The sequence below is a fragment of the Ruditapes philippinarum genome, unplaced genomic scaffold (genome assembly GCF_026571515.1).
Source record: "Ruditapes philippinarum isolate M1 unplaced genomic scaffold, ASM2657151v2 ctg1435_1_1_1_1, whole genome shotgun sequence".
Classification (NCBI taxonomy): domain Eukaryota; kingdom Metazoa; phylum Mollusca; class Bivalvia; order Venerida; family Veneridae; genus Ruditapes; species Ruditapes philippinarum.
The window spans coordinates 206,867-220,298 of record NW_026865317.1 but is presented as its reverse complement, the minus strand read 5'-3'; the positions used below and the strand labels follow the sequence as shown (position 1 = coordinate 220,298).

The 13,432-nt window shown below is 33.6% G+C and overlaps 1 protein-coding gene across 1 annotated transcript in view; it reads left to right on the top strand.

Moving 5' to 3' along the window:
* The window catches only part of LOC132728606 (inositol 1,4,5-trisphosphate receptor type 1-like), a 132,750-nt gene extending 119,389 nt beyond the window's left edge, over positions 1-13,361 (top strand). The window contains exons 53-58 of the mRNA XM_060714279.1: positions 363-558; positions 2,992-3,063; positions 6,022-6,146; positions 8,946-9,111; positions 9,713-9,873; positions 10,561-13,361. Coding sequence (XP_060570262.1) covers positions 363-558; positions 2,992-3,063; positions 6,022-6,146; positions 8,946-9,111; positions 9,713-9,873; positions 10,561-10,806 — 966 coding nt within the window. The 3' untranslated portion in view covers positions 10,807-13,361. The remainder of the gene's footprint in view (positions 1-362; positions 559-2,991; positions 3,064-6,021; positions 6,147-8,945; positions 9,112-9,712; positions 9,874-10,560) is intronic.
* The last annotated feature ends 71 nt before the right edge of the window (positions 13,362-13,432 follow it).

The following is a 13,432-nucleotide window of genomic DNA, read 5'->3' as shown; positions in this document are numbered from 1 at the left end:
TGACACTTTTTTTTTATCATGAAATACTTCAATACCTTAACTATTAAAGAAAAGAGGTGTTTTGTTTGTTTGTCTGATGTTTACGGCCCATCTAAAGCAGCACGCCTCAAGATTCATGTTAATTTTCATGGACATTTTGGAAATGTTTTTTTTTAAAGTAAAATATCTTGAGGTGAATGAATAAAGTAATTTACATTTTGCAATAAGCACTTACAATCCAAGAAAATTACCAAAAAGAGGTCAACAGCCTTTACTACATTAGTAACACAGTAAGATGATAATAAAATACATGTACTGCAAAATCAGTCTGAAATGCTGTTGGTTTTATCATAGGGCGGCTCAAATGTGTTTTATATTTTCAGTTACTTGATGTGATATACAGAGAAGATACATTGATAAATGTGATAAAATCTGTGACAAGAAATGGACGCTCCATTGTCCTGACCACAGTTTTAGCCGTCATTCTTGTTTACATGTTTTCTATACTCGGATATATATTCTTCCAAAATGATTTTTTGATGGAAGTGGAACTTTTACCATCCAGTCCTATTCCAAAAAGTAAGTGAGCTTGATTTAATTTTCTGCAACTGTCATAATGATTGTTACAAAAAAAAAGGAGCTTCATTGAGTAAGTGGTCAATATCTTAACTCTTAGATAACCTCTGATATTTACAAACCATCACTGTTTGTCTTCCGACCCAATCCCCCACACTGTCTTCCGAACCATCCCCCTTGATGTCTCCCAAAACATCTCCCTCACTTATAATCAAATATTATTATGTAATACACATATTCTAAAAAAACTTCTCTCAGTTACAAAGGAAAATAACCATCCCCCATGTGATAATTGTTGTTTCCTTGGATCTGAACAAAATAAGTTTGTTTAGATGACAAGCATTTCTTATAGTTTCAGGAAAGTGAAAAGATCCGAAATTATGTTTTGATGATTCATTTATTTCCACTGTCATAATGTCACTTACGTTGCTGTTGTTGTTGTCATCAGAAAACGCTGGTCATAATTTTTATTTTTTTTATTTCTCAATGGATTGCCTTCATACTTTGACACAACAATCCTTTGGAGAAAATCTTCAAGTTGACTAGACTGAACTTGGCCTTCACTTATAAATGACCCTGACTTTTGAGCTTTTGGTGGATTTTGCTATACTTGACTCTAACTTTGTTATTAATTAAATGGATTGTCTTTGTACTTGGACACAACAATTGTTAAAACAAGAACTTTATGGAGACTAAATTGATTATATCTATGACCTTCACTATGACCTTGATCTTATTTGTCATATAATTGATTTTTGCTTGCTTTTTTGCTATATGTATTTGGTTAACTTTGTTATTTAGGAATAGAATGTCTTCATACTTGAGCACATCTACCTCAAGGACAATTAAGATTTAACTCAATATGACTTTGACTTGTAAAAGTCCTTGACCTTGAATTTAGTCATGTTAATGAATTTTGCAACCATTGGCCATTTCTTTGTTTTTTATTTATGGATTTGATTTATACTAAGACAAAATAACACTTATGACAAAATCAAGATGTTGAATTATGACCTTGATGTTGACCGTCAAGGTCAATAATTGAAATTTACTGAAATTGTCTTTTGTTTGTTATTTATTTACAGATAGAATTTATGCTTGGACAAAAAACATATGACTAAACTGACATGTTGAATTATTCTGATATGAACTTTACCTTCAAGGTCAAATTATCTTAAATTCAATGAAATTGCTGTAACTACAGATATTCTTTATATTTGGACTAAAGAACACATAAGACATGATGATTAATTCAAATGTGACCTTGACCTTAGAATGACCTTGACTGCCAAGGTCAAATATGAAATTTGAATTATATTATGTTCAAGACAATTACGTTTTCTAGGAGTATTCTGTGCTGCAATATTTTTCTTCAATGTGTTTGACTTAAAAAGTAAGAAAAAGGCCAGCATGGTTCCCGCCTGGCCGTGGCTCTTGTCTCCTACATGATACCTTTTATTCTGGTAGTAAGCTTGCATTAAAGCCTTACAAGAACTTCCTTAGCTTAGTTTTCTATGACTACCTTGTTAATAAACTGGACTGAAGTTGATGCACATGTTTATATCCATTGATTTGTCTGTTTTGAGTGTCCCAAATATATTTTGGTCATTTATTAATAATTATCAATTAAGTTTTGAGACTGCAACTTGGCTGAGATAGTAAAGGTCATATTTAGAAGTGAAAGTTCAATTTTGTAAGGGCATGCTGCTTCCTTCATGTTTTCTAACAGCATACACCAAAAAAGGAAAATGATTCCAAAGTATGTGAAGAAAATAGACTTTTTTTGTAACCCTCATATGAAAGTGATTTCATTTATTTATTTACAAATTTTACTAATACTTGAATAAAGAACATATATGATAAAACTGACATTTTGAATTATTCTGATACGACTACCTTTCAATTGATATTTTCCATCAAGGTCAAATCATGGAAATTTTCTTTTTATTGTTATATTTATAACTTTGTTGTTTATTTATGGATTTTATTTATTATTGCATAAAAGAACACTTATAACCAAACTGACATGATTATTAATTCAAATGTGACTTGCACCTTTAAATGCCCTTAATGGCAAGGGCCTAATATATACATTTTTTTTAGAGAAAATTATGTTTAATAGGAGTATTGTTTACTACAATGTCCTCCCTCAGATGTGTCGACTTTAGAAATAGGAAAAAATAGAGTGTGCTAACACCCCCGGCAGTGGCTCTTGTTATTTGACGATACCTTATTCACATTCTGGTTCCTTTTTTGCCTGTATAGTCATGCTTAGTGGCACCAGTTATTGTCTGATTTACCAGTAATCCTGGAAAATCTCCATATCACCTTTATAGTGCTGAGGCCTCAGCCAAAAATAATGATATAAACTCTGTTCTGTTCTGTTAAATTTGAAAATCAAATATAACAAGACTGTTATTTTTCATTTCTTGACAGATATTACAGAAGACACTTGCTCCAATGATACTTGTACAGATACTGCTGTTAGCCATTTTGTAGAGGATGCAGGTAAATATACATATTGTTTATTGATATTTATAAAAAAATAACATTTCTTCTGTGAAGAAAAAATTCAATCCATAATTGTTCATATTTGGCTAACTCTGTTTCTTTCTAAACGTATTTAGTTGATGTAGAAACCACTTAATAGATACCTTCACCTGCTTTATTATGCCCCCGCCATGTAATGGCCGGGGCATATAGTGTTACCCTGTTCCGTCCTTCCGTCCTTCCGTCATTCCGTCATTCTGTCCTTCCGTCATTCCGTCATTCTGTCATTCCGTCATCATCAGTTTCCGTTCATTATCTTAGTAAGGGTTGCACACATTCAACTCAAATTTGACATATGGATATGTCATGAGAAAATACAGGTCAAGTTCGAATTTGGTCATGGTTCGATGATTTTTGGCAGAGTTATGCCCCTTTCACTTTGAAAATAATATGAAATTTTCAGTTTCTGTTTATTATCTCCCCAATGGTACAACACATTCAACTCAAATTTGACATATGGATATATTTTTGGAATGCCCAGGCCAAGTTGGAATTTGGTCATGCTTCAATGATTTTTGGCAGAGTAATGCCCCTTTCACTTTGAAAATAATATGAAATTTACAGTTTCTGTTCATTATCTACCCAACTACTCAAATTTGACATATGGATATGTCAAAGGAATGGGCAGGTCAAGTTTGAATTTGGTCATGCTTGTTCGATGACTTTTTGGCAGAGTTATGTCCCTTTCACTTTGAAAATAATATAGATACATCTTAGGAATAAGCAGTTTAAGTTTGAATTTGGTCTTGGTTCAATGATTTTGGACAAACTTATCTTTCTTGAATGTTGTAAAAATTTTGAACTTTCAGTTTCAGCACTGAAATGTATGTAGCCAATGCCCATTATTTTGGCTACAAATATGAAATATGCTCTTTTCAAAAGGTTTAGACTGAATAATTTCAGTGCCTTGAACATTGTATGAAAATGGTTTGTGTTAACATTGAAAAGTTTTAAGGGCTTTGAACTTAAAATGAAAAAAATTATTTGTGCAAACAAATTTGGAACTAAATATTATAACATCTGAAATTTTGGCTGCATGCGGGGGCATCCGTGGCATGATGACACATTTCTAGTGTAAAATAGATTAGCCACACTAGCAGTATAGAGCCACATCACTTTGAACATCAAGGATGTTTAAACTAGTGGTTGCAAATTTCTGTATTTTGATACTGAAAAATTATCTTCATATTGACTGTCTGAAATTTAGGACAGGACAAGTCCATTACAAAAATTCAGCAGGTTAATCAGAAACAGAAATTTCATAATAAAACTCAACTCAAAATGAAATTTACCGGATGATAAAATACATAAAAAAGGAAACCCCTTGATACCGCTATTCTACGTACCAGTCCGCTCTCTATATCTAAATTAGTAAAAGGGACGACTTGTTTCCTGATCTTTTTTTATGCCCCCGCCATGTAATGGCCGGGGCATATAGTGTTACCCTGTTCCGTCCTTCCGTCATTCCGTCCTTCCGTCATTCCGTCATTCTGTCATTCCGTCATCATCAGTTTCCGTTCATTATCTTAGTAACGGTTGCACATATTCAACTCAAATTTGACATATGGATATGTCATGAGAAAATACAGGTCAAGTTCGAATTTGGTCATGGTTTGATGATTTTTGGCAGAGTTATGCCCCTTTTACTTTGAAAATAATATGAAATTTTCAGTTTCCGTTCATTATCTCCCCAACAGTGCAACACATTCAACTCAAATTTGACATATGGATATGTCATGAGAAAATACAGGTCAAGTTCGAATTTGGTCATGGTTCAACGATTTTTGGCAGAGTTATGCCCCTTTTACTTTGAAAATAATATGAAATTTTCAGTTTCCGTTCATTATCTCCCCAACGGTACAACACATTCAACTCAAATTTGACATATGGGTATGTCATGAGAAAATACAGGTCAAGTTTGAATTTGGTTATGGTTCGATGATTTTTGGCAGAGTTATGCTCCTTTTACTTTGAAAATAATATGAAATTTTCAGTTTCTGTTTATTATCTCCCCAACCGTACAACACATTCAACTCAAATTTGACATATGGATATTTTTTTGGAATGCCCAGGTCAAGTTCGAATTTGGTCATGGTTCAATAATTTTTGGCAGAGTAATGCCCTTTTCACTTTGAAAATAATATGAAATTTACAGTTTCTGTTCATTATCTACCCAACAGTGTTAAATATTCAACTCAAATTTGACATAGGGATATGTCAAAGGAATGGGCAGGTCAAGTTGGAATTTGGTCATGGTTCGATGATTTTTTAGCAGAGTTATGTTTCTTTCACTTTTAAAATAATACAGATACATCTTAGCAATAGGCAGTTTAAGTTTGAATTTGGTCGTGGTTCAATGATTTTGGACAAACTTATCTTTCTTGAATATTGGAAAAATTTTGAACTTTCAGTTTCAGCACTCATACTTTTGTGGAAATGTATGTAGCCATTATTTTGGCTACAAATATGAAATATGCTATTTTCAAAAGGTTAAGACTGAATAATTTCAGTGCCTTGAACATTGTATGAAAATGGTTTGTGTTAACATTGAAAAGTTTTAAGGGCTTTGAACTTAAAATGAAAACAATAATTTGTGCAAACAAATTTGGAACTAAATATTATAACATCTGAAATTTTGGCTGCATGCGGGGGCATCCGTGGCATGATGACACATTTCTAGTTTTTTTTAGGAAAGAATTTCACTGAGGCGTTATAAATACATGTAGCTCTCGGACACTGTTTTGATAAAAGTTTAACAGTGATATGATGCACATTTTCAAGATAAAATTACTGAAATTCTTAGTTTGAAACAACAAAGCATTGTTTTGCCAACAAACAAAATGAAAGCTGAAGGCCCCTTTAAACAGTAAGGATAATATCATTATAGAACTGAAGCAAGTTTGTTTGTTATTACAGAGGGTGCAGAGCCTGAACGACAGAGAGCATGTGATTCATTGGTCATGTGTATATTGACTACATTAAATCAGGGACTCCGTAATGGAGGTGGGATTGGTGATGTGTTAAGAAAACCAAGTTCAGATGTAAGTTTCAATTGCATAACATGCCACAATTACTTTGTTAAAACCTTCCTGATAGATTTTGATGGACAAAATCTGAAATTAAGTATTATAAAACATATGTGATAGTAATTCGTAGAACAATTAAGTGACACTTTTTCTGCTAAGATTTGTATATAAGTTAATGACAAAACCAACATAAAGCGTTTGCGACCAGCATGGATCCATACCAGCCTGTGCATCAGTGCAGTCTGATCAGGATCCATGCTGTTTGCTATCAGTTTCTCTATTTGTAGTAGGGTTGGTAAGCGAACAGCATGGATCCTGAGCAGGCTGGTCTGGATCCATGCTGGTCGCAAACCCATTATGTTGGCGGCTCATATTATCTTGTAGTCATACTTATTCCTGTTACAGGAGCCAGATTTGTTCATAGCATATAAAACCTTCATTCGTAATTTTTCTGTACACAAGAACTGCTATTTTGTTGCCATTGAAACATTCATTTGTATTTTTTCTGTTCGCAGGAACCACTATTTGAAGCCCATAAATCCTTTGTAATTTTTATGCCCCCCAAAGGGCGGCATATTAAAATCGCACTGTCCATCTATCTGTCTGTCTATCTGTCCGTACAAACATATAGATACTTAGGTGGCTATGGGAACAATATGTAACAGTAAATTTCCTTTGAAGTTCTTATGTGGCTACTTTTTCTCTCATGTGGCAAAAAGAACAATAGAGAGAACAAAAGAGTAGCCACTTAAATACCAACTTTTGAGGATGTATGTCTGTCTGCCTGTCTATACGTCCCCTCTTCATTCGTGTCCGGACTGTAACTTTGTCATGCATTGAAGGATTTTTAGCTCACCTGTCACAAAGTGACATGGTGAGCTTTTGTGATCGCTTTTCGTCTGGCGTCCGGCCGTAAACTTTTACTTTAAATGATATCTCCTCATAAACCGCTTGGCCAAATTCATCCAAACTTCACAAGAATGTTCCTTTGGTGGTCACCTTTAAAAATTGTTCAAAGAATTTAATTCCATGCAGAACTCTGGTTGCCATGGCAACCAAAAGAAAAAACTTTAAATATCTTCTTTTAAAAAACCCAAAGAGCTAGAGCTTAGATATTTGGCATGAAACATCTTCTAGTGAGTGTCTACCAAGTTTGTTCAAATAAAAGCCCTGGGGTCAAAATTGGGCCCGCCCCAGGGGGTCATTTATTTTCCCTATATGCATATAGTAAAAACTTAAAAAATCTTCTTTTAAAGAACCCAAAGAGCTAGAGCTAAGATATTTAGCATGAAACATGTTCTAATGGGTGTCTACAAAGTTTGTTCAAATAAAAGCCCTGGGGTCAAAATTGGCCCCGCCCCGGGGGTCATTGATTTTCCTTATATGTGTATAGCAAAAACTTAAAAAATCTTCTTTGAAAAAACCCAAAGAGCTAGAGCTTAGATATTTAGCATGAAACATGTTCTAATGGGTGTCTATAAAGTTTGTTCAAATAAAAGCCCTGGGGTCAAAATTGGCCCCGCCCCGGGGGTCATTGATTTTCCTAATATGTGTATAGCAAAAACTTAAAAAATCTTCTTTGAAAAAACCCATATAGCTAGAGTTTAGATATTAAGCATGAAACATCTTCTAGTGAGTGTCTACAAAGTTTGTTCAAATAAAAGCCCTGGGGTCAAAATTGGCCCTGCCCCAGGGGGTCATTGATTTTCCTTATATGCATATAGTAAAATCTTAAAAAATCTTCTTTTAAAGAACCCAAAGAGCTAGAGCTAAGATATTTAGCATGAAACATGTTCTAATGGGTGTCTACAAAGTTTGTTCAAATAAAAGCCCTGGGGTCAAAATTGGCACCGCCCCGGGGGTCATTGATTTTCCTTATATGTGTATAGCAAAAACTTAAAAAATCTTCTTTGAAAAAACCCAAATAGCTAGAGTTAAGATATTAAGCATGAAACATCTTTTAGTGAGTGTCTACAAAGTTTGTTCAAATAAAAGACCTGGGGTCAAAATTGGCCCTGCCCCGGGGGTCATTGATTTTCTTTATATGTGTATAGCAAAAACTTAAAATCTTCTTTGAAAAAACCCAAATAGCTAGAGTTTAGATATTAAGCATGAAACATCTTCTAGTAAGTGCCTACAAAGTTTGTTCAAATAAAGCCCTGGGGTCAAAACTTGCCCGGCCCCAGGGGTGTCATTGTTTTTAACTATATGTGTATCGTAAAAACTTTAAAAAAATCTTCTTTTAAAAAGCCCAATGAGCTAGAGCTTAGATGTTTAGCATGAAACATCTTCTTATGGGTGTCTACCAAGTTTGTGCAAATAAAAGCCCTTAGGTTAAAATTGGCCCTGCAATGTTGGGGGGGGGGGGTTGGGGGGGGGGGGGGGGCTATATACAGGTGAGCGACCTCAGGGCCATCATGGCCCTCTTGTTAAATAACCTTGCATAAATGTCTACCACATCAAGATGATGTGTCGCATCCAAGACCTTTGTCTCAAGGTGTTAAGTTTGCTATAAATAGCACTTTATTTCACAAGAACAATATCAAGCAGTTAGTTACTTTCATTCTCTTTTCTTTTCATGATACCTGCATGCTTAAGAAACCTTTTTTGGGGGCAAAAGTCACTTGTGTGACAGCTCTTGTTCTGTTCACAGGAGCCGCTATTTGTTGCCTATGAAACCTTTATTCATAGTTTTTCTGTTGACAGGAGCCGCTATTCGTTGTCTATGAAAACTTTATTTGTATTTTTTTTCTGTTCACAGGAGCCGCTATATGTTGCCATTGAAACCTTTATTTGTATTTTCTCTGTTCACAGGAGCCGCTATTTGTAGCCAGATTTGTGTATGACTTGTTGTTCTTCTTCATAGTTATCATTATCATCTTGAATCTTATCTTTGGTGTTATCATCGACACATTTGCTGATCTGAGAAGTGAGAAACAAACTAAAGATGAAATTCTTCGGAACACATGCTTCATATGTGGTGAGTACAATGTCATAAAATCATTTGAAGTACATGTATGTAACTTGACTGTACAAATGTTTATGAATCATCAACATGTGTAAGATTTTAATGATTGTCTCTCTGACATACTGTTCAAGGTCACTGTATTTGTATCACATGCCTCATACCATTTCTGGTTTTGTATCCCTTTAGTGTCATGTACTTATCTTTTATCTGAGGAAAAGAACCATCTGCATGCATCAAAAAATATTTTCAGAGTCACTCGTCCTACAGGATGAGTAGCTTCTAAATCCAATGTAACATTTTTCTACTTGTCCTGCATCCAGTTCTCTTATATTCTACTTGTCTACCAGCAGACAAGTGGAATATATGATCTCTGATCTAGCATACAATAGGTATAGTTTGTTCAATCACAGCATCTAGTATATCTAGAGTGGTGTCTAGATTTTGAGTAAGAAGAAAACCAGTCTACTAATTTTTGGGTATTAAAACAAATGCAGAACCACAATTTGCTCAAAGGGGATACTGGACACTTCTGAATGGGGTTTTATTGTATGATATATAGGTTTGTAAATAGATTCTGCTATGTACATGAAATGTTTTCTGTTTCAATTTTCAGGATTACCAAGAAGTGCCTTTGACAATAAATCTGTTTCTTTTGAGGAGCATATTAAGATAGAACACAATATGTGGCACTATCTGAACTTTATTGTTCTTGTTAAAGTGAAGAAATCCACAGAGTTCACTGGCCCCGAGAGTTATGTCTCAGAAATGGTGAAGGTAAAGTTGTCATCTTTTTCACTTGAAAAATTAATTTTCACTTATTTTATTATTGTGTTTAATGACTGAATGATGAAAAAGGTCAATGACCTAAAATGATTTAATTATTTACTTCTGTGTCTTTGAGAACAGGAAAAAACATAGAATTGTAAGTTTTGTCATGTGTTAATCAGCGTCTTAAATCATGTACAGAAGGGCATCGGAGATCTTATTCCTTCAGTATATTTCATTAAAGTCAACAGTGACTTGGCAACTTATAATACGCAAAAAAAGCATTCATTAAAAGACTGTTAAAATAAATATTGACCATTGATTTTAAACATCAAATGACCATACATGTGTTATCATATTTGATAGTTTTATTAACTGATAAAGATATGAAGGTGTGTTAATCAGCTCCACTTTTTTAAAGAAAAATTTGAGCTATTGTCTTCACTCACCTGGCTGTGGTGACAGCAGTGTTGGTAATCCTTTTTGGTCAAGTTTTTCGTTTATAGTTCATTGCTGACTACATTATTTCCTGGCAGCCAGTTAACTATCCAACAACGAAAAAAGTGGAACATGCTGCTCGTCTGACAGCTCTTAAAAGTAATTATTACATGGAAGAGGACTAAAAGTTTATACCATATCTATTCATATTTCATTACATAGGAAATTTAAAGATACTATAGATGACATGTATTTTAGGAGAAGAATTTGGACTGGTTCCCGAGAATGCGTGCAATGTCTCTGGCAGCGGAGGAAAATGAGGGGGAACAGAACGATTTACGTACGTTACAGACGCAGCTTAACTGTACCAATGAATTAGTCCAGTTGTTGTCACACCAGCTTAATGACCTGAAAGAACAAATGACGGAGCAAAGAAAACAGAAGCAGAGGAAAGGTTTCCTTCATTCAGCAGCTACCATGCCAACCATGATGCAAAATGTGTGATATATGACATAATAACATTTATAATATTTCGAGGGATCACCGTCATACATGTACATTGTATCATTTTTTTTTTCATTTCAGAAGCAACAGCTCTTTAATACATCCTTAGTTTATTCTTTTTAATATGGAATTTCATGACTGTAGACATTGAGAGTTATAGCATATTTAGTTACATCAGAAAAAAAAAAATCATGATAAAAAAAGGGGAAAGAAGTGGCCCCTTAACATTTTGTAAGGGAGACATTTCACCCTTAAAGCAGCTTCCATATTATCTCACCATGATCATCTTCATTTTAAAAGATTAAGAAGGAAACAAAACTAGATTTGTGTGCCAAAAAAAATGCTTCATTATTATAATGTATTGATCAGTATCTTTTACAGTATAATATACTATAATAGTTTCATTTAAGATACATTAAACTTGCAAGGTTTTTTTTGGTGGGGGGGGGGGGTGGTATTATTATGTTTGATAATATAAGTGATCAGTGGTGTAATTTTGAGTTATTGATAGATTTTTATATTAAAAAATTCAAAAACGCTAAAAAATGTGTAGATGAATTTTTTTAGGAAGGTGAATTTGAGTTCATTAACAAGTGTGGAGGTCAATATTGCCGAGGTATGTATGTATGTGAAATGTAAAAAAAAATGTTTCAGAATGCTAAAAACTGAAAATAAAAATAACATGTTCCTTTAATCTTTATTACTTTGAATATGGCAGTGCTCTTAGTAAACTAAAGAAAGAAGACTGTCATTAAAATATTGTGTCCAATACAAGCAAAATACAAACAATAATATGTACAAATCATTGAAATGTATATGCCACCAGTTTTAAATGAGGCCAGCCTTCACTTCCGTCCATGCAGACCAGATTCTGTACTGTTTTGTCAATTTCAGTATGTTAATTTTACAAGTACTTCGTTGATTTACAGTAATAATGAGTTTTTGACATTTCACAAAACTAAATTTCATGAGGATGTTGAAAAAGTGCACGCCATTTGTATAGGATTTTTTTTTCTTTTCAAATGTTGGTTCATATTTGATATAGAATGTACGAGAAAATAGTCCTCTTGAGAAAATAGTCCTCTCATATAGCAAGTTAGTACCTGCACTAAAGTGCCATAATGTAGTGGTGAATGACTGCTCAAGGAATAGTGATAACAAAAATTATCATTTTACTCTAAGGTTTGTGATTCATGAATGAATTTTTTTTTTTTTTTGAAATATATAAAAAAAAAATTGTTATGAAAAGATCACCGACTTAATTATTTTATTACACATGTATATGAATTAATAGGAGGTTACCCATTATGACACTAAGGTGGTAATATATAAGTTACATCCTTATCTGTGCTGGAACTTATTACTTATTACCCCCTGATGAGGCTGTGCCACTAGTATAGAGCCAGGCCAGCCTGCTCGTACCTCAGGCCAGCCTGCAAGTACTTCAGGCCAGCCTGAACATGGTGGAGCAGATAAGCCCTTGCCTATTTGTCACAAGGTCCCTCGGTAGTCTGACAAAACATTGGAATGTGGTGGCATCCATTTCCTTAGGACACATTTCAAGGGAATATTCCAAGTTGTATTATTATTTTGATTAATGTGTAAAACATATTATTTATACCCAGGCATAGAAATATATATTGAGTTTATTGCTTTTTTTACATTAATGAAATTTTATATTGATAATAATTAATGTATTGCAATGTATTAATGAATGGTATTTACTATTATTACAATTGAGTGATGTTTAGTGGTCTGATTTTTTAATTAGGATTTTTATAATCATTCCTCTGGAACAGAAATGTACCCATTGTGTACCATAACTGTCATTTCATATATATATATATATATATATTATAATTATATCTAGAATAACTGTTTTTTACAATTAACTTAAGAATTAAATCTTGCATTAGGGACCTCTTTACCACTGCAGGTTGAAATCCTTGGGAGGGGAGGGGGTTCCTTCTAGTGATGAAGCTATCCAGATATTATATGGAAGGTCTGGGACTCTACTAACTTGTGGATTAGTGCATGAAATAATTGCATAAAGGGGCGCCAGATATTTTCCATAACTAATAACCCTGGAATATCATTTTGTGACATTTACACTGTCTTTGTGACCCCTCCCCCCTCAAAAAACATTTTAAAATACTACTGTTCCTCTAAATGATTAGTTGTGTGAGAGGTAAACTGTAAACTTACAGACACAGTGGTATGAATCACTACGCAGAATGGCATATCAGAAATATAGTATTTATACATGTATATAATTATTACCTTTTATAATGAATCTTTTTTCCATATACCTTGAATCTATATAAATGTTGCAATATATGTGTAGTGCTAAATTGTCTCGTGTTCTTCTCTCATATAACTCTGATCTGATCTGTTGCTTTGTCTTTTCATCTTTTATATTATATGTTTTCTGTTGTTTATTTGAAATTGTTATGATGTACATGTAATAATGATAAATATATATATATTTACGTAAACATAAATATAGCAGGTGCTAAAGGATGATTATTTGAAATAAAGATGTATGTTAAAAATTATTTAAATCTTTGTTTGTTGTTGTTGACTCCATGATTTAGTAATGTTGACAGGGATATGTATATTTTGTAAT